Source organism: Haliotis rubra, unplaced genomic scaffold (genome assembly GCF_003918875.1).
Source record: "Haliotis rubra isolate DU_JTF1 unplaced genomic scaffold, ASM391887v1 Scf1362, whole genome shotgun sequence".
NCBI classification, from domain to species: Eukaryota; Metazoa; Mollusca; class Gastropoda; order Lepetellida; family Haliotidae; genus Haliotis; species Haliotis rubra.
In genome coordinates, this window is record NW_025765295.1 from 164056 (window position 1) to 188496 (window position 24441).

Sequence of the window (24441 nt, forward strand, 5' to 3'; positions counted from 1 at the left end):
TAAACATTATAATACTTATCATTTGAAAGGCGCATGCGTACACATGTACCGGTGTACCGGTAAGACCGTGCCGTGCAGTCCCATTGTTTTACACCATGCTATATGACGGTAAGCTGTCGCGTTCAACCGATTTGTCTATTAATTATTCAAAAGCCTGATTAAGTCTCAGAGTTTAAAAGCGTTCAGATGGAATGCTCAGAACAAAATTCAATACGTGATAGCCAGGTAGATTTAGAAACAAAGCAAACCTTTATGATGGGCCAGGTGTAAGTGGGCCTAGTTGCCCGGGCACCTAGTAAACTTTTAATAATCAATCAATCAGCGATAATTAAGTCATTACCTGCTTACGACCGGTGACGTATATATAGTGTTATCTTGCTTCAGGCCTACCAAAACAGCTTTCTCACTGTGCCGAAACATGCTGAATAATCTACATTAATCGTAGAAATAGCAACATAAACATAATACCTCGCTACTGAAACGGTAAAAATGGTAACTTTAAATCGCTAAAACTGGATAAAAAACGAACAGCAGGCAACTTCGATTTTGCGCATGCGCACATGGAAGAGGAACCCTCGACCGCATGTTGACATTTTCCAGCTTGGACAAAAGTTACATTCCCTTTTTAAGTATTTCAGTTGTGTTATTTGGCATTTATCATCATACTTGTGTGCACACTTGTTTAGTTTACTTTCCATTCGTGTGAAGTGATTGACAGCAATTATTTCGAGATATTCAATACTTTTTCTACGCGAGGCGATTCATGGTTGCTTGGAAATTTGATAGAACGCGTAACGCCCGTGCGCAGTTGAGGTCTAAGTTCGCTGATATAAAAGTGTTGCAGTTTCATAGTCTTTCGTTACCGTTTTTACTGTTTCGGTTGCGAGGTAGTATGTTTATGTTGCTATTTCCACGAATAATATGGACTTTTCAGCGTTTTTCTGCATCGTGGAAAACCTTTTTTTTTGGTAGGCCTGTTGCTTGTTGTTACAGCGCCTGGCCATCGGCGGAAGGGGTCGGAGAAACAAGATCTGGTCGGCGACTCGGAATCAGTATACTGCGGCTTACAGACGGATACTGGACCACCTCCGTGGTGTAGTGGTTAGAGCGTCCGCCCGGAGAGCGGAAGGTCGCGGGCTCGATCCCCGACCGCGTCATACCAAAAGAAGTTAAAATATGGTACTTGTTGGTCCCTGCCTGGCGTTCGGCATTAATGGGTGCAACAAGGACTGGTCAGTATAATGTGTCTGAGTGGGGTATTTATGCTTCACTGAGGCATGGTATCTCAGTGGGCTAGCACTATAAAACCAGCTTCAGTCTGGGCTAGTACAAGCAGCCGCACATACACATACACACGCATGCACGTCGTCATATGAGCGAAATATTCTCAAGCACGACGTTAAACCCAGTTTCACCTCACCTCACAGAGGGATACCTGATACACCGGGATAGATCTGAACAAGTATAAGCTTGCACGTACGTGCGTACGCACGCACACGTATTCACACCTGCGCATCACTGCATAATGCAATAAGGTCATGGGGCAAGGTCTGTTAGTCTGGCTTGGTTGTTTGCCGCAATCAGCAATATTCCAGCTATATGGCGGTTGTCTGTAAATAATCGAGACAGGGCCAGACAATCCAGTGATCAACAGCAGTAGCATAGATCTACGCAATTGGGATACGATGACATGTGTCGACCAAGTCAGTGAACCTTACCACCCGATCCTGTTAGTCGCCTTTTACGACAAGCATGGGTTGCTGAAGGCACATTCTAACCCGGATCTTCACGGGTTGGTCAGAACGTGTGCTAGCCTATCAAACCGGGATAGATGTGGACCAGTACACGCACACACGCACTTACGCGCGCACACACGTCGTGTGCACACATGCACCTCCCTCTATAAATGCAATAACTCTTCACCTCACACTATCGCCACTGGTAACACAACTATCACAATCCCTGAACCATAATCTTTCCCGTTCCAACTAACCCTCATCCTCGATAATCTCCTGGGTATACGTTACGATCACTCTCCACTATACCCTGGATGCATCCACGGCTTGGTTGGTTGGTTGGTTTTATAGTTTAAGGGCGACGTGGGCCAGTAAGAGGCCTATTTGCGCCCAACACATTGGCTTGATTTAATAAACAATCATAGATAATTTCATCGCCAAAAGAAATCGTTTAGTTATGATAAAAGAAACGACAACATGCACTATTAATTTGGATAGATGTATACATATATCGAATAACCTCTGCTTTGTGTTACGGATTAAAAACCTTAAGTAATCACTTCCGCATTTCTGAAACATGAAATACTCATTCATTAAAAAAGCTGAAGGTTCAGATGACAGAGTGTTAAAATGATTTAAAACCACAGAACTAAATCTGTCTAAGCCATTCGAGAGCCTGTCTAGATTACATCATATTTTCCAGATGACGAGACAAAATCTAAAACTGCCCGTTGCACAGACCCATACATGATATTGGGGCCCAAAACTGTTTCTAATTAAAATACATCATCAACCTTAAGTACAGCACTTCTGAGATTATGTCTTATGCATCCACGGCTTGGCCCGATGATTATATTACCTCTCTTTGCTTGTTCCGCATTCTCTCAGTAGCCAATAGTCTAAGCCGCCGTTACGTCAACAAAGATATTGGTCGGAGTCGCGAAGGTTTGGAAATAATACAGAAATATTGACAAATCTTAAACTTGTAAACTCTGCATCTTGATAATTTAAGAAGCGAAAGTGAGTTGTGATTGGTTCGCTAAACTTGCCCAGCGTTGACACCTGATTGGATAAAAAGCCAGCCAAGGGAGGTAATAAAATCATCGGGCCAAGCCGTGGATGCATCCAGGGTATAGTGGAGATTGATCGTAACGTATACCCTGGAGAATATCGAGGATGCCCAACCCTTACTGAAATACAAACTCCCTCAATGAAGCAAGTCTAGATTTTCTAGGCCCATATCCCAACCTCACAGGGGCTCCTTTCCAATTTAAACGGAGTTCTTTGTTTCCAGCAAAATCATACATTTTGAGAGACTAAGTGTTGGCCTAGAGACACACTTACATAGGCGTAGGAACAGTTTAAAAGTTGGGGGGGCAAGATTTCGAAATTGATAACGGGGGGGGGGGTGGGGTGGAGAGAGGAGGTATATGAAGAGGACAGACGAGTTCACTTGCTTTGCAATTTCTCCACAAAGAGTGTCCCAGCCCTTGTCTGCAGCTTTAGAATACTTCACAAGAAGGTCTTTATAATAACTTATTCTCTTTATATTTGGTCTTAAATATCTGAAAAATAAGAAATTGGAGTCACTGTCATTTTTTCTTTATAATAATCATATTTTGTGTGCTGACAAATAGAACAATAGGGTACTGAAAAACAATAGTTTTATAGTATAAATATATTATAATTACATTCAATAACAAGGCAGAAGTGAGCACAGCTCACATATCCCCGCTTATAGTCTGATCGCCTTCAATACCATTATTGAATACCAAAATAATATTTTAGGAAAACTTTCAATTTTGGCATCATGCAATTGAAAGCCAAAACCCACAATGGCACCATAAGGGTAAGTTCCATGCCAAATTTGAAGTTTGTAAGTGGTATAGTTTTTGAGTTATGCTTGCTCAGAGAAACCATTCCGGACGCACGGACACACGGGCGGACGGGCTGAGCGCTATATACCAGCGACTACGTCGTAGCGGGGGTATAATAATGCAGCCATTCTTATTTCATACATGAATTCGGCTTTCAGATAAAACCAGCTCTCTCACTGCCAATGTATGAGTTTGAAATCGTGTCTTATTGTTGTTGTTTAGATTTTCAATAAATAAATCAAACAGCACCTATTATACTTAAAATATGGCTATTACTGTAAACTAAATGTTACTGTATAGACTACACTGTAATGTCAATGTATGTTGTCAACTTACCGCTGATTCGAATCCATGTTGGCTGTTAATAACAGACTGACTGCCTCTGCTTTCACTTTTGAGTGACATGAATTAAAAAAATTGGATTCTATCATTAGCGGAAATATTTTTTGTATCATGTTATTTTTTCAACGTTACCAGAGGCTTGAATTTGTGTTTAATTCTCTATTATGGTCCCTAAAACATTTCCCAGCTTGTAAATATATGGGGGCTGACCCCCCGCCCCCCAGTTCCTACACCTATGACTTACTGTTCATAGTGGCATTGATAACCCATGTAAGACAGCAAGTGAAGGGGAAACAGTCCCGTTCCACAACACTGCAACAACATGGAATGGTTAAACATACATGAGTTGAGTGGTGAAGCCAGTGTTTTCACATTGTGATAACCAGTCGGGCTAGCTATGCTTGAAAGTTACTAGCCCACAAAATAGTTCACTAGCCCGAAATTTGAATGTAGAAACTTAGCAAAAGATTTAAAACATAGATGAGAGTAAGATATTGTCGGCATGACACAGGTTTCATCATTAATCTGCTAATATACTCATGCCAATAATGCCAATAATGAAAATTCATCATTGGCATGAGTATATGTTGAACATTTTCATCAGGCCGTAATCTTGCATGGAGTATTGTAACTTGGCAAGTCGAGAGTGAGTATATTACAAAATGAGCTCATGAAAATTCACTAGGGCTAGGAGATTGCATGGCCCCTTGAGTAGCGGGCCAGTGGCTATTTCCCACACTGGGTGAAGCCCACTTTCCAATACATATAACTGTCCACAGACAACCAATGACGAACACTGCGTACTAACTGGAATAATTAGGTGACGTGCAATGGATCTGTACCCACGTGGCCGGGGAGGACAATATAATGATCTCGTTCGGGTTAGAATCCGGGTTAGCATCATGAGAATGAACCTTCAGAAACCCATGCTTGTCGTAAGAGGCGACTAACGGGATCGGGTGGTCCGACTCGCTGGCTTGGTTGACACATGTCATCGGTTCCCAAGTGCGCAGATCGGTGCTCATGCTGTTGATCACTGGATTGTCTGGTCCAGACTCGATTATTTACAGACCGCCGCCATTTAGCTGGAATATTGCTCACTCACTCTGGTCAATAGAAAAAACATAAGGGACGATGCAAAATGGAATATTCCCGCTTTTAAGAACCTAACTCACTTCGACCGGGGTGTTCTGATTAGATAATGTGCGCCCCTGGGTAAAGAGAGTGAGTGGATGTGTGTCTACGTGTGCGCTGGTTTGGGATGGTGTGAGTGAGTGAGTGAGTGAGAATTTGTCCGAACATTTCTTACCGAAGATCGTGGGACTGGCTGTACCTTTATTTTGGTTTTTATCATTGTTATTCGTATGCCATCGCATCCCAATTGTGTAGATCGATGCTCATGCTGTTGATCTCTGGCTTGTTTGGTTCACATTCCATTACTTACAGACCGCCCCCATGTAGCTGGAATATTGCTGAGTGCGACGTAAAACAACAATTTTAAACAAACAAACCTTCTTCCAGGTATCCGTCAATATCCACATAAAGGAACACTTTATATCCCTTGTATCTAAAGCAGGAAAAAAATCGAACGTGTTCTGTGTCACGAGTCTTAAAACGGCAATGGCTAGACGACTTTGATTTCCCTTTAATGCGGTGCGGAAAACGAGTTTCACCCATTAACGTCATTTAACGTCATGACGCTGACAGGAATCGAACCCCGACCTTCGACTCTACGGGCAGACACTCTATCCACTATACCACGGATGCAGTCACGTTGACCTTTAAAATCCTTCGTTGCGTCTATAAATGGTAAGCAGAGCACCCCCAAAATATACTGAGATGTTTTGCTATCTGTGCTTATTTACCAGTGTGAATTATGTAAAGTTCATTTTACTGTCCTCGTTTTGCAGTGATTATTAAAAAAACCTTAGTTTAATGTGTACTTTGTTGCTTTCATTTCATTTTAACATCCTGGCTACTGCGTATCTGGGATCGAAAAAGACATGTATAACATATTATCAACAGCTGCTAATTAGATCGACTGCGATGAATCACTTGCCCATCACTGCGCCCACAGCGGCTATTTTTAGTGGCATCAACTGAGACATTTGTTACCTCCCTTGATAGATGTCGCGCAGTGGACTTTTGTGACCTCGCTTGTGATTGGCTAGTTTTCCGAGCAAGCAAAACATTCCTCTCAAGGCAAGCACTGCAGACGAAATAATATTGCATTTATTGGAGGATTACACAGAAATCGGTAAGTGCTTATGCATGTATTGCACATGTTGACATTGTTTAATGAATATAGGTTGCATTTTGCTATCATGTTAGTGATATTAATGTCAGAATTTGACAGGACATGACTTGTTTTTCGACCTTGTGCTGTTAACAAGGGTCACGTCGAATTTATTTCTGGCGGGATAAGAACGATCGTCGAACAGACTTTCCTATTACTTCGTGAAGCTAATTCCTGGATTTGAGTCATGACCTGTAGTCGAGTTTACCCGAATACCGATGTGTCCTTGTATTTTATAACACTATACTCATTTTTTCGTTCCGGTTTGACAGGATACAAGACCGGATTTTGTTCAGACGAACTGACCTTGTCATAGCAAGTTGTAAACAGTCTCCTTGTTTACAAACACGACCAGGCCAACAAGAAGATATTGGTGGGAATTGTTTGTTGCCAGTGAGTGCACTTTTTGAGGTCTGCATGTCTGAGCTAGAGGACGCAGACATTAATAAACTGAACAATGAGAGAGGAAATAGCGGCAGCTGTTGTCTTTCTGAAAAGACTAATGCAGAAATGTGAGTCCCTTCCCAGTGGAAAATTGGAAATATTCACAAAATGCCTGTCATCAGTGTTGATTGACCGATTCCGGGACCATTGGTATAAGGAAAGGCCAACCCGTGGACAAGGGTATCGATGTATAACATTCAGCCCAGCAGAACCTGTGGATCCAGTCTTGGAGAGGGCTGCTTGTGAGTCTGGGATCAATCTCCAGGAACCATTGTTGCCCATAGAGATGACACTTTGGGTGGATCCTAATGAAGTGTGCTGCAGGTATAGTATTACACATTTGTGATAAAGCTGTCGAAACTAGCTGTAGACACTATTGTTATGATTCACTGACAGGGTTTGCACCGGCTTGAAAATCCTGAAATTTAGACATTTTAGCCTTAAAATGTCCTAAATTCGTTTTAGGCCTGAAAGGCCCTTAAAAGTTATATGCACAAACTTGTCGAGTGATGATGTTGCAGGAAACTAATACACTACAAATACTTTGCATGACAGTGGGTGTTAATTAATCTCCATCACGAAGCAAAACAATGACCATAAAGTTTTAGTGATATTTTTCAGGGCTCCAGATAATTTTTCAACATCAGGAGTATGTATGTACTCCTTATTCTTTCAATATAGGAGTACTGGAAAAACTTAAAAGAGTACATTTCGATTACAGAATGGAATTTAATGGAGTATCATTAAGCTTCTGTTTCATTTCATATATGCACCACAACATTGCTACTCTTGTGTAAACAGGTAGGAAAAACAATAAAACAAACAAATTCAGTCTGTAAATGATTCTAAGACCGTACACCATTGCTGTGGTGCGTATCTGCTACGTTTTCTAAATTATTTCCTACCGTATCGTGCATATATTTAATCTGTACAATACGGCCCTTATCTGGAACCCTGATTTTCGATTAGCAATACATTACAAACAATTCAGTTCCATAAGTGGTCTTGTCAAAATAACACTAATTACACTACTGCATGGATATATTCCATTTTGCATATCTCTCATATATGTGATATTAGATAAACAACAAACTAGTTCCAAGTGAAAACAGTCTCTTAAAAATACTGGTAAATATTCAATTCAATTGAATTCATCATTAATTTCATGAAAGGATACAGTCACCGAATACACAAGTGAATCGTAACAGGACTACTATCAATACTTATTTTCTTAAAATCTAATTGTCACACTAACCAGACTATGTCAGCTAGTAGTAGTAATTTAAGTAGAATTCTGTTTTGCTGAAGTCATGATCATGGCAGGGGTGGAAATAACCCATTGCCCGACGCCCGAGTCCAGTGTTTTTTCCAGTCGGGCAAGCAAATTTGTATATCACGCTGTACCAATGTCCAGTTGACTTTCCAATGTTAATTATGTTGTTTGTTTAAACAATCAACAAGAAAATCGGCCGGTATAGAGGAAAAATTATTAGGGCAAGTGATTTTACATGTGCCACTGTACCGGTGTACACTAGCAATTTTAAAGTTATTTCAACCCCTGTCATTGTAAGATTGATAAATATTGTGTTCAGAATAACACAGGACAGGCTATCCGTTAGGCATGGTACTGGTAAATCTGTTGGGTCAGGAGTGGTGTTAGATTTGGTCCTCATAACCAGTATGGTAATGTGTAAACTTACTTGTCACCATAACCTATAATCTTTTGTTTAGTTTTTCTTGACACACATTGTCATCCAATCTCTTGATGTACCAGTGTTTGCCCTGGGCATAAGAATGTAGGAGTCATCATGACACCTGGTGTCATGAGAGGGAGTCATGGGAGTCAAACAGGTTTTCTGCATCTAATTATACATGAATAAGAATTTAGGAGTCATCATGACTCCTTGTGTCTTGTGGGAGCCATGGACATGTTTTTGGGAGTCAAATACACAGGTTTTAGGCATCATGGCAAACACTGATGTACTTAAACATTAATATTATTAATGTCCAGAATATGTTGCAGTGCAAACATGATCAATAACGTACCATAGCCATTCAAAATACAAACTTTCTGCTGTTAATTGTCAACCATGAACCTGACACACAAGTTCGGAGAGTACAGGATTTGCTCACATCAATATTCGGTGACATTTTGAAGGTGTCAAATGTGTATTGACAAACAGAGATGCCAACCTCTACGATTTTATCGTAGTCGCTAAAAAGTTTAGCCTCAAACTATGCCAATACGATTGCACTAGAAATTCTTCTTAATTTTAAGAAAATTCATTAAAATTTGTATATATATAGACCAAAACATATGTTTTCGTCGATTTAATACATTTTCGCCAAAAGGAGATGACAATAAGAAATGTAATGCTGATATTTGGGATATCTGCTGTTGGAGGTATGTGAAATTACAGCGTCACTCTCGATTAGTGTCATATTATCTTTCTCATAATCCATCGTGATTTTAAGTTATTAGTTGACTTCTAATTTTATGGTCAAACTGCTCATTTTGATCCTTGAAACTTGTATTTGCAACACTTTGGGGTTGGCATCTCGGGACAAATAACAACAGAGGAAAATGTTTTGCTGAAACAAAAGTTGAATGACCATGTTGACATTATTTGTAGGACATAGAGGAGGGGAATGGAACTCCGGGGTTGTCAGGCAGCACTGGGATACAAGATACAATTTGTCTGTATCAGTACATATTAAGGCTGTTATGATTTAGTTGCATATTTGGTGATTCTAGCTACAGTGTTCACGAATAGCGTCTGACCCTCTGACAAATCCGGCAGATTCGCCAATGGTCCGATAGAAGTCTAAAACCCGCCGGCCCCAGTGTCTGACTGTATTTCACAATGACTTTGACTGAAGTTGTTATATGTGACCTGTGACACTTGTTTGCTGTTTATAAATCTTATGTTTGTTAATAATTTCAATGCCAATTATAAGAGATGTTCAATCTGAAATGTGTGTTTAATTTCATTCTATGGGTCCTGTGAATTTTCATTGGGTCAGACAGACATCTGAAACTTGCAGGACACTATGTCCTGTTACTTTGAAACACCATTCGTGAACACTGTAGCTGTACATTCAATTCAATTCTTCATATTCGCTATCACCTGAATCGAATATTGCAGTGGTTTGGTAGCTTAGTAGGTTTGAAGTGTTCACTCAACTTGCAATGTCACAGAATTTAAGAATTTAGACCAAAGGGACCCGACTTATATAAAGTCGGGTTTGATCCCCTACATGGGTACAGTGTGTGAAAGGCCCATTTCTAGTGTTACAGTGTGTGAAGCCCATTATTTTGTGTTACCCGCCATGATATTGCTGGAATATTGATAAAAGCTCATTCCTCATTTGTAACTGCCTTCCATGGTATAATGGTTAGAGCCTCCGCCTGGAGAACGTAAGGTTGCGGGGTCGATCCCCGGTCGTATCATAGCAAAAGACGTTAGAATATTGTACTTGTTGGTCCCTGTCTGGCGCTCGGCAATAATGGGTAAAACAGGACTGGTCGGCTCGGAGTCAGTATAATGTGTCTGAGTGGGGTATTCAGGCTTAACTGTTACAACTGATCAATCATCGAAAATAATTGGTTAGCTTCATTTATGAAATTTGTTAATGCACATAAAAATAAGGAAAAAAACATGTAGTCCTCTTTAAAGGATGACTAGTATGTTAGGAACATAAATTTCTTGGAGCCTTTAAGATAAATTCAATCATGACTTGAAACGAGCTTGTAGTGCTTACAAAATGTAACAGACAAAACCAACCATGTGAAAAATATTGTTAATGAAAACAAGTGTTCCAAAATTGTTTGTGTTCGATTATGAGAAATTATGATCGATTGCTTGGTCGTTTAGTCACTACGACCAATCTTCGATTATTTCAATTAATCGGACCACCACTAGTACATACAGCCACACATACACATTGTCATATGAGCGAAATATTCTTAAGTACAACGTTAAACCCCATTTCATCTCACCACCTACAATATCTGTAAACAGTTCGTTTGTGTGTTGATAGCTCACATTTATATGTAACCTGTTGCAAACAGCTGCCACTCTCAATAGTGTGGGTGTTAGAGAAGCTTCATTTATATTGTTTTTATTGTTATGAGTACTGACTGGACAAGCTGATACTTGTTAGGGCCAGTGGGTTAAGTAAAGTTACTGGACCATTCAGCTGAAACACTGTTGTATGTAACAAAAACAGCTTGTTTTATCATTTGTGGTGTTCTGATGATCGAAAATAATCGAAATTCAGTCGAAAGAAGGATTAAAAATAATTATTGACTGTACAAAATATATTTTCGATTAATCAGAATTTTGTTGTTTTAGTAAAGCACACTTGAATGAAGTAAAATAACCATTAAATGTGATGAATATTCACGAACAAACATGAGCTCAACAGTGTAAAGCTATGCGCATTCTAATGTTTTAATCACTTTTATTTTATTTTTTTAATTACAATTCCAGTGTCTTTCTTGCATGCATGCATTTCAGTGCATGACAAAATTAGTTAGACAAAACCTGGGGAAAAACACTTAAAATTGGTGATTACATTAAAAATGTATATATTTCGATTATAATCGATAATCATTCACCACAAGTCCTCCCATAATCGATAGTGGATTTGGTTTCCAATTCCTAACACTATTCATAATGTCTATGTTACATGGTACCAGGGAAATTTACTGATTTCACGTCAGTGCACATCCCCTGAAGACGTCAGCCTGAAGTCCGTGTCAATGCCTGAGTGGAGAATATCAGCCATTGATGACTGTTCATAGTCTAAACATGCTTAACTCAGTGTATTTCTTATCAGAACTGAAATGTCATTTGTACGTAACCCATAGGCGGATTCAGAGAGGGGGTGCGCACCCCACCCCTGCTCTGAATGTTTGTTAAATGACCATTGAAACTCGGGTGAAAATGAAGTGTGCATCTCTCCTTTTCTCAATAGTGCGCACACCCCCCCTTTCTCAAAAAGCTGTATCCGCCCCTGTAACCATAGCGACGTATCAACTGCAATTGCATGGGGTTGGGTTTTTTGGAGAACACAAAGAGTCACAATGCATGTGGACTATTTTTGTCTGTTCTGTTTTATCTGCATATAACATTTATGCCATTGACATTCCACAGTGTTACTGGTTTCATGTGAGTATATATGGATTTATCTGGAACTGCATAGATGCCATTATTCTGGTCTATGTCTGAGCAAGTGCAAACCGAAATTGGAATAAAAGGTTTGCTGCGTCATGTTATAATAGCTTGTAATATAATAATAGTTTATGTAAACGCCTCACTGAGCAGTTTCGCATCTATTGGTCCGAATAATCAAATCTGGACCAGATTGTCTAATAATTGATATCACTGGCTCATCCATACTGTTACATCATGCATCAATGGCGTCAGTCAGTCAGTCGCCGTGACAACAGTCATAGGTTGCTGTAGACCAATTTTAATCCATCTTTGTGGGGTTTGTTATAACTTATACAGCAGGGCTGGGACGATTCACTGATGCACCAATACATCACGATACATTTAAGTTTGATACAGCTATTGTATCGTCGACTGGTGTATTGATTCAAAACGATACCCAACTTTATTTCAAAACAATATCTTAAACTTGTTCGTCATATGAGCTTGAAATATTCTCCAGTAGCGACGTTAAACCCAATTTCACCTCACCTCTTAAACATGTTAAAGTACTTATTTAGAGAAAAAAATATGCAAGTATGTTAGAGTTACTTGTTTGCTTATTACAATAGTGTTATTGTTTTACACAAATACCATGAAATAATCACTTTAAATATTAATACTGTGTCATTCTTTCAAGGTGTATGTATTTTGATACGCATCATATCGCATGTAAAATATTGCGATATGTATCGTATTGAGATTAGTGGTGTTCCGATTAATTGAAATAATCGAAGATTGGTTGAAGTGACCAAACGACCAAGCAATCGATCACATTTTCTCATAATCGAACACAAACGATTTTGGAACTGCTGTTTTAGTCTTTGAAACACTTGACGATGGAACATATCTTCGAAGTTGTCAGGGCCTGAAAACTTGTTTAATTCTTAGAAAACTCACTTCACTAACTGAAAAGTTATGACTGTATATTTCTTGAAGACCCCAGAAGGTTTATGTTCATGATATATCAACATCACTTTAAAGTAGCAAGTTGCATCATGTTATACATATCTGCAATAACAACCTGAATAGGAAAATCTGAAAATTGATGCTAACCAATTTTTATCGATGATTGTTCTTTGGTAATCAAGCAGTCGTCAATTATGAGATTTCAACCAATTCCCAACACTAATCGTGACATAGTGTATCGTCCCAGCCCTATTATACAGAGCTAATTTTGTTGTGCTGGAGAGGTGTAGTGCATCACATGCGTTTCTCTGATCACCAATAAGCAGTGGGGCCTTAGTCATGTTAAGTTTGATGATCTTTCATTGAATATAATATTAACATAATAATATTCAGAGATGCCCACCATTCCGATTTTGGAGGAATTACTCCGATTTTCAAATACAAAATCCACTCTCCGATTTGTCTATAAAAAACTCCGACTTTTTAGAAAATTCAAATTTGTTTATAAATTTAGAATGTTTGAAAGAATTTTAGTAAATATGTTAGTTTGAGTTAAGAATTATCTGGTTAAGTATGCCCGGAAATTGCATATTTTCCAGGCTAAATCTAAAGATTTTCATATTGGAAGCCCCCCAAACCCACACCATTAAAGGGGGCCCAAACCCCCTCTCACGCTAAAACCCATCTCACAACGTCAGGGCTTAGGAATATTTTTTTAGCAAGGCTTGACTCCACTTTCATTTGATTCAGGGTTGGCATCTCTGTAATATTTTTAATGATTAGTCCATTTAAATTACGCTAACTCCACATCTACAGTCATAGTGCAGGATTATTATTAGCTGTCTGTGAAGAGCTAGAAGGTTAATAGTCACATGACTCTCACGGGTACTTATTATCTGCTGATGATTAAGTTACCCCTGAATTTACATTTTACAACAAAAACATAACATGTCCTAGTAAATATGAAGTTTTGAATTTGGAATCTTTAATCTCTTCTGTAGCAGGTAAGACTGTACAGTATGTATCTTGATATTTTTTTTCTGAGAATCAGTACGCTGGCTGAAACTTAACAAGCTTTGTCGAAATCACCATGGTTTAAGTTAAGTTCTACACAGACTTTCATTCAGCTCTGATGTTTCCTTTCGTAATTAGCTGACAGAATGTTGTACCTTACATACTATAGATTGTATAAATAGAAAGAATCCCCAACAATCCAACCCATTTTTATATTGATGTTGTCGGAACCATATCATTTGATTTTAAGGCCTCAGTATGTAGAAAATAGGATATCATGTACAGTCAGTGTCACTCACTGTCAAACACTTTTCGTCTTTAGCTCCCAGTATATTGCAATACATATCACAATACAGATGCCAGTATTACAATAATTTGCAATACAATACAATATATTTGCCAATACACAGCCCAAATAGCAGGGACACAAAACATTGCAAGCAATAGTTGTAACGGTCTGAATCATCAATTATTGATATTTATAGATGAAAATGGTCATTGATTGTATTAGTTGCTTATAATTATTACAATTTTACCATTAGTCTCTTAGAAACTTATGAAAAATACATAATCTGGAATCTTATTTCATTGTGTTTAGAGATCATATTAACCTGATCAAAGATCCTTTGGGAGACTGGAATAATGGTGATTTTCTCCTCAATCTGCTTCATACAAGACAGGGTTTTACACAGACTTTTTAAAATGGGAGTCATGGTGACTCACAATATTTATTTTGGGGAGTCATTTTCAATATTTGGGAGTAATGAAAATTTTAATATTTCTTTGTGTTTATCATTATCAGCATTGTTCTATTCAACCAGCCAGGATTACTGTCTCCTCTGAGTGCTCTGGAACAATCTGACGGCTCTGTAAAGTCAAACTATCAAAGTATCATCGAACAATTCTGTAATCATTATATATTTTCACGGGGTGCAATTTTTGAGGAAAGTTCACAAAAGATCTGTTAGTGCAGTTGTTTTTAGCACATTTCAAACACTTGAGTGATGGTGTCCATCACAAAGTTTTCACTAACCGATAGACTAGCAATGATCAAAGCGATCCGCCATAATTGAACCGTGTTTACTAAAACAATCAGAGAGAGGTGGGATTATACTTGTGTCAACATGACAACACCTGTCCCATATGCGAGATCAAGTGACAACGAATTAAGGAAGAGTGTTTTCGAGTACTTACGATAATTAAACATATAAATCATAAAGTAGTGTTTGTTGTTCATGAAGACGTGTTGTTCACATGGCCAAATCGTTGATTGGCTGAATTTCTTGTCTTTGTTTCAATTCGTGGTGTGTATATGATTCAATTTCAATATCTCACCTTATGCTCCGAAATCTGGAATCAGGATGGCATTACAAATGTGGTTAGCAAAGGCTCCTAAATCTCAGACACCTGGATTACCTGATCCGAATTGCTGTAAAGACGAGGGTGATTTTGAAGTGACCATAGCGGCCAATAGCGCCAGTTGACAAAATGGAAGGAATGTCAGCAAGTTCATCTAACAAAAAGAAAACGCGCGAAGTCACGCCAATTACAATGAAGAAGTTTGGGCTAAAATTGCTGTCTATGCAATTGAAAATGAAGTGATGAAAGTATCCAGAAAATTGTCATCTGAATTAAAAGTGAAAAGTTTGCGAGTCAACAGTGCGGGGAATGAAAAACAGTTTTTCTAAAACAGCAAATGAAAAACTGGCGAATCACAAGCGCCCGATTGGTCAAAGCTGTCAAAGGCCAAAGTTAGGTGAACATGAAGAAGAAATTAGAGTGGGTTAGAAAAACTCGACTTTCAGGTGGAGCGATAAATACAAGAACTTTGCTAGCAGCTGCTTATGGAATCATGAAAAAACGCCATAAATCGCTTCTCAAAGAATTTGGAGGGAACATCGAGCTGACAGAATCATGGGCCCAGTCACTATTTCGTAGAATGGATTTTGTCAAGCGCAAGGGTAAGAAAGATGTGAAACGACTACCAGCTGATTTTGAAGACATCAAGACAGAATTCATCAATCATGTCTCAAAAGTGATTGAGAATCACGATATCCCTGACGAACTCGTAATAAACAGGGATCAAGCTGGACTGTAGCTTGTGCCTGGAGGTGACTGGACTATGGACGAACGTGGTACTAAACAAGTGACGATCTCTGGAATTGGTGACGAGTCAAATCACTGCCCTTCTCGCCATCACGAAGTCTGAAGAATTCCTGCCACCCCAACTGATTTATGGTGGTAAAACAGACCGATGTCACCCATCAGTGAAATTCCCCGAGGATTGGGATGTTACACATAACGGACATACATTGGAGCAACGAGGATTCTATGATGAGGTACATCATTCAAGTCGTTGACCCCACGTGACAGCGACACATGCCCGGCTTGGCTTACGAGAAGAAACGGAAGGCACTTTGCATTTTGATGTGTATCGTGCTCATCGTGGTGGAACCCGTGCAGAAACTGTTGGCGAAAAAGAACATTGTGTTTGTGTGTATGTGCCTGCCTGTTGCACTGACCAGTTGCGACCTCTAGATCTCGCCATGAACAAGACTTTCAAAGATGAAATGAAACACTAGTTTCATTTGTGGTATTCTGGTGGAGTTGTTCGCCAAATCGAAGAGCAAGAAGCAAACGGAAATGACGATCCCACATCGACAATTGATGTTGACAAATAGACAAGTGTTGTTAAACTTCTGTGGATAATCACTACCCATGACAACATCTCCAAGCGAAGTGACCTGATCAAGAGTGGTTTCACTCAAGCTCGACTATTGTGATTTGTGACTGACGTAAGTGAGCTTTGTTCATGTTGTGATTACGAGTGATCAGCTGTCAATCAACTGATAACAAACATTTGCTGATTGTGATCGCTATTACTAGTATATATATGCCTCTATTACTTTATGTATTGTTTTGATGTTGTTATCTGAGAGAATAAATTCCTACTTGAGTATTTGTCATGACTTGACCATGAATATTTCGCGTGGTATGATTATTGGCGCACAATCTTTTTGCGTTAAAAGCGCGAAAATTAATCCCACGCGAAAATAACTATGATTGCAGTATCATTTTTTGCTTATCAAATCGATTTTATTGAACTGAAATAAGAGGGCCACCCATAAAACTTGCGTCAAGCTTGACTCGTATGATAATGTTTTGAGAATCGTTTACAAAATTGTTGTATCAAATACGCAGGAATCATGCTTCATGTAAAACCCTGTACAAGAGTAAATAAATTAATGAAAACGTTGAGGTCACAAGTTATTTTAGGAAAGTATGTCATGTATCACTGCTGTATCAGACATCTTTGTCAATGGTAACCAATGGTAACAAGATCAATAACTGATATGGAGAACAATCACTCAAAACGATTTCTTCCGTTATCTGCACAAAGCCTGATCAATATCAAGATTGATCATTTTCCCATAAACAACTAAGACCAAGCCTGTTAGTCCTGTATGTTGTCATACTGATAAACTGACTATGTAAGGGATGAGCTTGTACATGATCTTTCTGTCATCTTCCTAAGTCGCCTTTGCTGCTTCTTGATTGGATCACATTATACCTAAATAGATGAATGTCGTGGGAAAAAACACAAAAATCAATTGACAAAAGCAATGGTCAGTTCTTGGATTGGCAGCCCTCAGCTCTCTGCAAGTTGATAATGATTTATTGGTGATGCAGCCAGCATTGTTTTCTGGGCTGTTGTCGTGGGAACTTCGGCCTTTAATGTGTTCCTGGTTGTTTTGCGGTGATAAGGTTCAACCTTGGTGGACTGATGTCCTTTCAACAAGGCCACACTTTTTATTACTTGGTTTACGGATCGCCCGACCATAATTTTTGCTTAAGGTTAGGTGGGAAAATGTTTTCAATTTATCAATTTTTTTAAATGCCGTCAATATAAGTAATATAAGAATCTACTTTACTCAAATTTACTTCCTGTTAGCATTGTTGCAAAATAAAAATTTGAATATTGAAACAAACAAAATCGCTGAATTAAGATTACCGAGTGAAAATGCTGAAACAAAACGATAGGTAAAGGGAGGCTACTCTTTCTTTTGACTGTCATCTAGAAAAAGAAATCTGAAATAGCAATTATTTAATATTTTTTTAAAATTTTTACCACCCACCGACAGGAATATTGCTGTAAAAAAGTCTGTAAACCAAGTAATAAAAAGAGTGTGGCATAATATTAATAGATATTGGTGGAGGGGCTGGTAAGGTGAGGTCTTTCAGGTTGGATCTAGAGGTGGTCTGATTAATTGAAATAATCAAAGATTGGCCGCCCAGTGACTAAAAGCGACCAAGCAATCGATCATGTTTTCGCATAATCGAACACAAACAATTTTTTGGTCACTTGTTTGCATTAACAATATTTTTACAAGGTTGGTTGTGTCTGTTACATTTGATAAGCACTACAAGCTTGAACTTATCTTAAAGACTCCTGGAAATTTATCTCCTTAACATACTAGTCATCCTTTAAAGATGTGAAATTTGTAAATGCATTTTTTAAATTTGCACCAAAAAAACCCGAAAAAGAACTACAAGTTTTTTTTTCTTTATTTTTTGTGCATTAACAAACATAACCATTTGATGCATGGCGCTAACCAATTATTTTCAAAGATTGATCGGTTGGTAATCAATTATGAGATTTTTAACCAATTCCTAACATTAGTTGGACCTGGGATGTACACTACATCATTTCAGTACTTTATTGGACCCTCATGTTACCGGCAAGGACCTGTAACATGTAGAGATAGGGTTCCCTGGATCCCCACCTTAAGTCATGGTAAAACCTTGCATTATGGCTTGCTATGACAGGGCTCGATTTAGTGCTTTGTTACTTGCACTGATGCTAGCCAATATTACAAAGTGCAGCGTAGTTATTATTCTAACTTGCACCAGGTGCAGGTCAATTCTTGAGTGGGTAAACTTCTGAATAAAACATCTAAATAACTCAAAAGCATATTTCCTTCATTACATTTCTTTCATTTCACCATAAAATCAGTGCAACTGGAATTTGGCTGAATTGCAACTAGGTTTTTATCTTAGGTTGCACCTGGTGCAAGTAGGTTAACATCTCTTAAATTGAGCCCTGTATGATATTCAGTTCAATTCTTTCATTCAGTATTAGGAGCCTTAGGCTCAGGGTACAAACAGTATACAATATTCTTGGTGGAGCTCTGTACAGAATATGTAATACATAATACTCAAGATTTCAAAATGTAATTTACATGATACAGTGCATAATATTTTACATAGAAAGTGACAAGTCATCAAACAATGATGACCGGTGATGAACTATGTGGAATGGGTTATCTCCCTTCCATCAGGTGATGAGGTACTTCTGTCTCACAGCTGAGGCCTTGAAAATAGATTCTGCTAATGATGACTGATTTTCACAATTTATTATACTGAGTTGCTTTTATTCCAGTAAAGGGGCCACCGGCCCATTATACAAGTACAGAGCATGATTAAGTACAATTGTGATATGAGCTGTATATAAATACCATTACATTAAGGACATTAATGTAAACTAAGAGATCATTTCACAGATATTCCTTTGAAAAAAGGAATCACGTTTCAGAGCCGCAATAAATATATATATTGCCAGATTATTGCATATGTTATGCAGAGAAGCCAACCCTTACACTTTAGGCGTAATTATTGCTATTTTGACCATTAAATTACGCCATTACACTTAATCTGGGAAATTACGGCTTTTCTACTCGTTTTATGAAAATCAATAACATGGATAAATTTTCACAGGGAAGTGTTTTGTAACGCACAGGTGCAGGGGTGCAGAAATGGCCTTGCACCCGATAGCAGGGCTCGATTTAAGAGGTGTTAACCTACTTACACCAGGTGCAACCTAAGATAAAGACCTAGTTGCACCAGCCAAATTCCAGTTGCAACGTAGTGTGTTACAATGTTTTGGTGCACATAAACCTTAATCAGTGATGTAGTACCCATGAAACCATAGCAACACTGAGACACAGCTAATCCCTGTTTACAAGAGCTGTCATAGCGAGGGCGTGTTTATGAATAGCAATGTTTCATTGCCATAGCTATTCAAGTTTAGAAGAAAAATGGGCTGGCATATTTATGCATATGTTACATTTATTGTTGATTTATTTCTCAACAATTCACTTGCACCTTGTGTAAGATAGCCTCATAGCTAGGTTGTATTTTGTAATATTGGATTGCACCAGTGCAAGTAACAAAGCACTAAATCAAGCCCTGGATAGGAATCGCTTACTCTAAGCATCGCACTCATTCCAATTAACTTGCAAGGAATTAAGTATTTTGTGTCACATGACCTACCATTTTCGATGTATGGAGCTTCATAATGATTGGTCACATGTGTTTCTGTCTAGAATCTTCCTTTTCGTGGAAAACGTATACCATGTTGAAGCGATCGGCAGAGAAGTATTACACTTTTGGGTCCAAATTACACTTTTTTACCTCTAGTATTACAAAATAGGGTTGGTATCTCTGGTTATGATTAGTGGAGCAAAATAACAAGACCATTTTCTCATGAGTTGGAAAGAAGTGAAAATATTGAGGTATGAGACTGGATCAGCAGATCAAGGTAAAAGTGAAATTCATCCTCGACAACTGGTATAGTACAAAAAGGGAAAACACGTTCATTTTTAGAATTCTATAATATCTGCCTGTTTCTATTAAAAGGCGGTGACTAGATCCAAGAATAAACTCACCTTACCAGCCCCTTTCTAGATCCATTATATGTATAAACTTCTTTTCATTGGAAAGTGTCAGAGGCCCTGATAAGCTGTGTCTCCGTGTTATTACGCTTAGAAAATTTCCAATTACACACTGAAAAATAATTGTTGTGTACCAATTACGCATTTAAAATGTTAGATCACAAAAAAGTTTAAAACAAATACGTCATCGGAATATATTTAGAAAAATAAAACTTGCGTAATGAAAAAGACATCGATTGCTATCAAGTTGTACTGTTAGTATAGAACTAATTTGTCAGTACAGGATGAGTGATTTTTATGAAATCATTTCCAATATATTTAAGTTGGTTTTGATTAGGTATGACATAAGGCAGACATACCTGCTTAGTAAACTTACTCAATGACATAATACTTAGGTGAGTAAAATCACTGAAATACACACATATTTGAAAGAAGTGGTAACAGAACATGAAATACCCACTCAACATTCATAATACCCACTCCAAGAAAATACAGTGGGTACAGTACCCCACATGAGCTAAATCTTATCTGGAGCTCTGCTGATATTGTGCTCTTTTCAGTAGTTGAGCTCAAGATCTTGATATTGTGAGCTAATAATAAGAAAGTGGATCTCTTCATGTATACTTCTGTTTAGTATTCTTCTGTTAAGGGGGCGGTGGGTTAGCCTAGTGGTTAAAGCGTTGGCCCGTCACGCCCGAGGACCGGGTTCGATTCCCCACATGGGCACAATATGTGAAGCCAATTTCTGGTGTCCCCGCCGTCTTATTGCTGGAATATTGCTCAAAGCGGCGTAAAACTAAACTCAGTCAGTCAGTCTTCTGTTAAGTACAGACAAACATATATAGATATAGGTCCTAAGAGATCAGTAATCGTTAGCGAAATAAATCTATTATCAATAACGGCTGTGCAATATAACCCGGTTTACGGTATTTACCGGTTCAGACATGAAAAGCGATACATATTAGCGATACGCTGATCGAAAACCGGTATTTTGACTTGCATTCGAGGAAAACTTCGTAACACTCGGAAATCTTCGGATATTTCCTTTTTCATTTGTGCCAAATATTATTCACATTTTTATTTTTAATCATGAATAAAAGTTGTTATTAAAGCTTAATCAAGCATAGTGATTTTGCTGTGCATTTGTTCTATAAATCAAGCATTGCCCTGATTATAAGTGTAAAAATACTTCAGGCAATATATTGCAATACATGCTTTCGCATCACAATATATCTTAATATGAAAATTCTCTGCAATACCCACCCCTAATTATCAATATATATATCAGAGAAGAAACTTTAAGCAAAAAGGTCTGAAAGAAATGTATGCATAGATTATGAATGAAACATAATTATGAAGAAGACTGTGAATAAAGAGGTAGTTTTGTACATTGTGTGAGTCACTTAGCTCTATTTCATCACATTAGTATATGTATGATATTATCAGTGACACAATTTTTATATCGATAATCATGATAATCATTAATATTACTTCCCATCATCGATGTTTCCGATTATCTTCTTAGCCAGCCATATAAACATTGATCTATTGATGACATTTACAAGAGAATTTCAGGAATCTTTATGATGAGGGGCGGTGGGGTAGCCTAGTGGTTAAATCGTCTGCTTGTCACGCCGAAGACATGGGTTCGATTCCCCACATGTGTACAATGTGTGAAGCCCATTTCCTGTGTCCTCTGTCATGATATTGTCAGAATATTGAAAAAACTTTTTAAAGTGGTGTGAAACTAAACTCACTCACTCACTCACTCACTTAATGATGATGTTCATGTTCCAGGTTTGGTGATATCAAAGCCAACTATTGCATGGTTGCAACAATGAAGAACGGATCACTTGACAACAAGGCCCACACCCTGGATGTGTCCGACTTGATCCTCCAGGCCAAGGAGCTCTACAACAAGCAGCTGAACATCACCACAACTCGTGTCAACTCCAACTCCAAGCCCTTGGACAAACCCAAGTCATGGCAGGTGCCTACAAACAGCCGCCCTGTCTCACAGACTGACAACCATCACTTCACCAACAACCACAACAACAACACCTCGGCCGACAGAGACACCAGACCAGTCGACAACAGCAGCAACAACAGCAACAAAAAGTTCTTTAACCAGAATCACAGACGGCAGCAACAGTTTAACAATTTCAACAACAGGCAGCCTTTTGGACAACTGGACAATGGTCGACCGTTCATCCCCCCAGATTTCAGTGTTCCCTCCCCTCCCCTCCTCCCATGGGTTTTCAAGCCCTGGCAAGCCGGGCAGTACTCTCCCCGCTAAGAACAAGAACTTGAATACCAGTTTCGCAACAAGGGCTTTAACTACAAACATGGGCATCCCAAGCTAGGACAAGGAGTGCCACCCAACAACGATCGCTTCCACTGGCAGAAAGATTTGAAGACTGTCAGTTAAAACCTTCGCAGACAGCATTTCTATGTGTGCATGGTCTTTGTGGTGAATGATCAGTAATGTTGATTTTTTTTTTTTTTAAAGGTTTAATTAATTGAATTTTATCTTTGAGACTTAAGCTTCACAATTGTATCTCTTGAAGCCCCAGTCTGTTTGTTTAATTTGGCAAGAGTAGACTAACCGTGTCTACCATTGTAGTGGCTAATGAGGTCATCACTTTAAGTCTGTAACCCAAATTAATGGCTTCAAAATTTAGGAAAAGAATTTCTCAAAAGATATTTGAACTTGTCATTTTATATTCCTTTGAAACTTATATGATTGTGTATGCATATGATTGTGTTGATAACTGACATGTCACTAATGATGTGGAAGCGTTTTTAGCAGTGTCCCTGAAATTTGCTGCTATTCTTTGAATCATGGGGATCCTGAATTATTCTTTTATTGGGCTTTTGACAAGGAGCCCTAGACCTTCATGTCTAATTTCTGACACTATTTTCTGGGTTTTCTGGCCGTGTGCCACAACCACGGCACTTGCATGTACATATTCTAAATTATTTATTTCACTGTTGAAGGCAGTGCCCATGTCATGCCACCCAAACAGATGTGTGTCAGGTGAATGACTGACTGAGAAATAGTCTTTTTGTGAAAAACAAAGCTGATTATGATTGTTAATTCATTTTTTGCAAATGAATTTGGTTGATATTTTGGTCAGGAAGGAAAAGCATTGAATAGGATTGATTTAAAGTTAATTTCATTTTTTGTACGAGACGCTCATAAACATTTGAAAATATTTTGTTTATGGTTTAGAGGTTGGTAGGTTTGCTGTTCATTAGGGCTGGGACGATACATTAAGTCATGATATGATAAGTATCGCGATAATTTACCTGCAGTACGATACGTATCACGATACATACACCTTGAAAGAATGACACAGTATTAAGATCTAAAATGATTTATTTCAAGGTATTTGTGTATAACAATCACACTATTGTAATAAACAAACAATTAACTCTATCATACTTGCATATTTTTCTCTAGATAAGTACTTTAACATGTTTAAGATAATATTGTTTTTAAAATAAGTCGTGTATCGTTTTGTATCGATACACCAGTCGACGATACGATAGCTGTATCAAACTTAAATGTATCGTGATGTATCGGTGAATCGTCCCAGCCCTACTGTTCACTAAAAACAGGACAAGTTGTTCTAGCCTAGAAATAGTATATAAAAATTAATGATCGCATAAATTCTTCATTTATGATCCACAAAGGGTTCATAACATTAGACCTGTCGTAACTCCATAGTTTATCACTGACTTATGAATGCCGAGCTCTATGAATGTTTTGTGAATCGGGGTCCCGGTCTTTTCATGTCACCTGAAACACAGCTGTTATGTTTGGTGTTACCCTTTTGAAGATATTGTTGAGGTCTATGTCCAAACTTGACAGCT

At 38.4% G+C, this 24441-nt stretch overlaps 1 protein-coding gene across 1 annotated transcript; it reads left to right on the forward strand.

Annotated features, from left to right (window-relative positions):
- Window positions 1–6122: 6122 nt before the first annotated feature.
- LOC124268125 (protein BTG1-like) lies at window positions 6123–22861 on the forward strand. Its single transcript, XM_046703145.1, has 3 exons — window positions 6123–6212; window positions 6524–7019; window positions 22363–22861. Exons 2-3 carry the CDS (start codon window positions 6709–6711, stop codon window positions 22859–22861), a joined length of 810 nt encoding a protein of 269 aa, XP_046559101.1. The 5' UTR covers window positions 6123–6212; window positions 6524–6708.
- Window positions 22862–24441: the final 1580 nt, after the last annotated feature.

Excerpts from the sequence above, each read along its gene's own strand:
- LOC124268125 (XM_046703145.1), top strand. The coding sequence starts at position 6,709 with ATGAGAGAGGAAATAGCGGCAGCTGTTGTCTTTCTGAAAAGACTAATG. Across the intron at positions 7,020-22,362 it reads CCTAATGAAGTGTGCTGCAG|GTTTGGTGATATCAAAGCCA; the intron begins GTATAGTATTAC and ends TTCATGTTCCAG.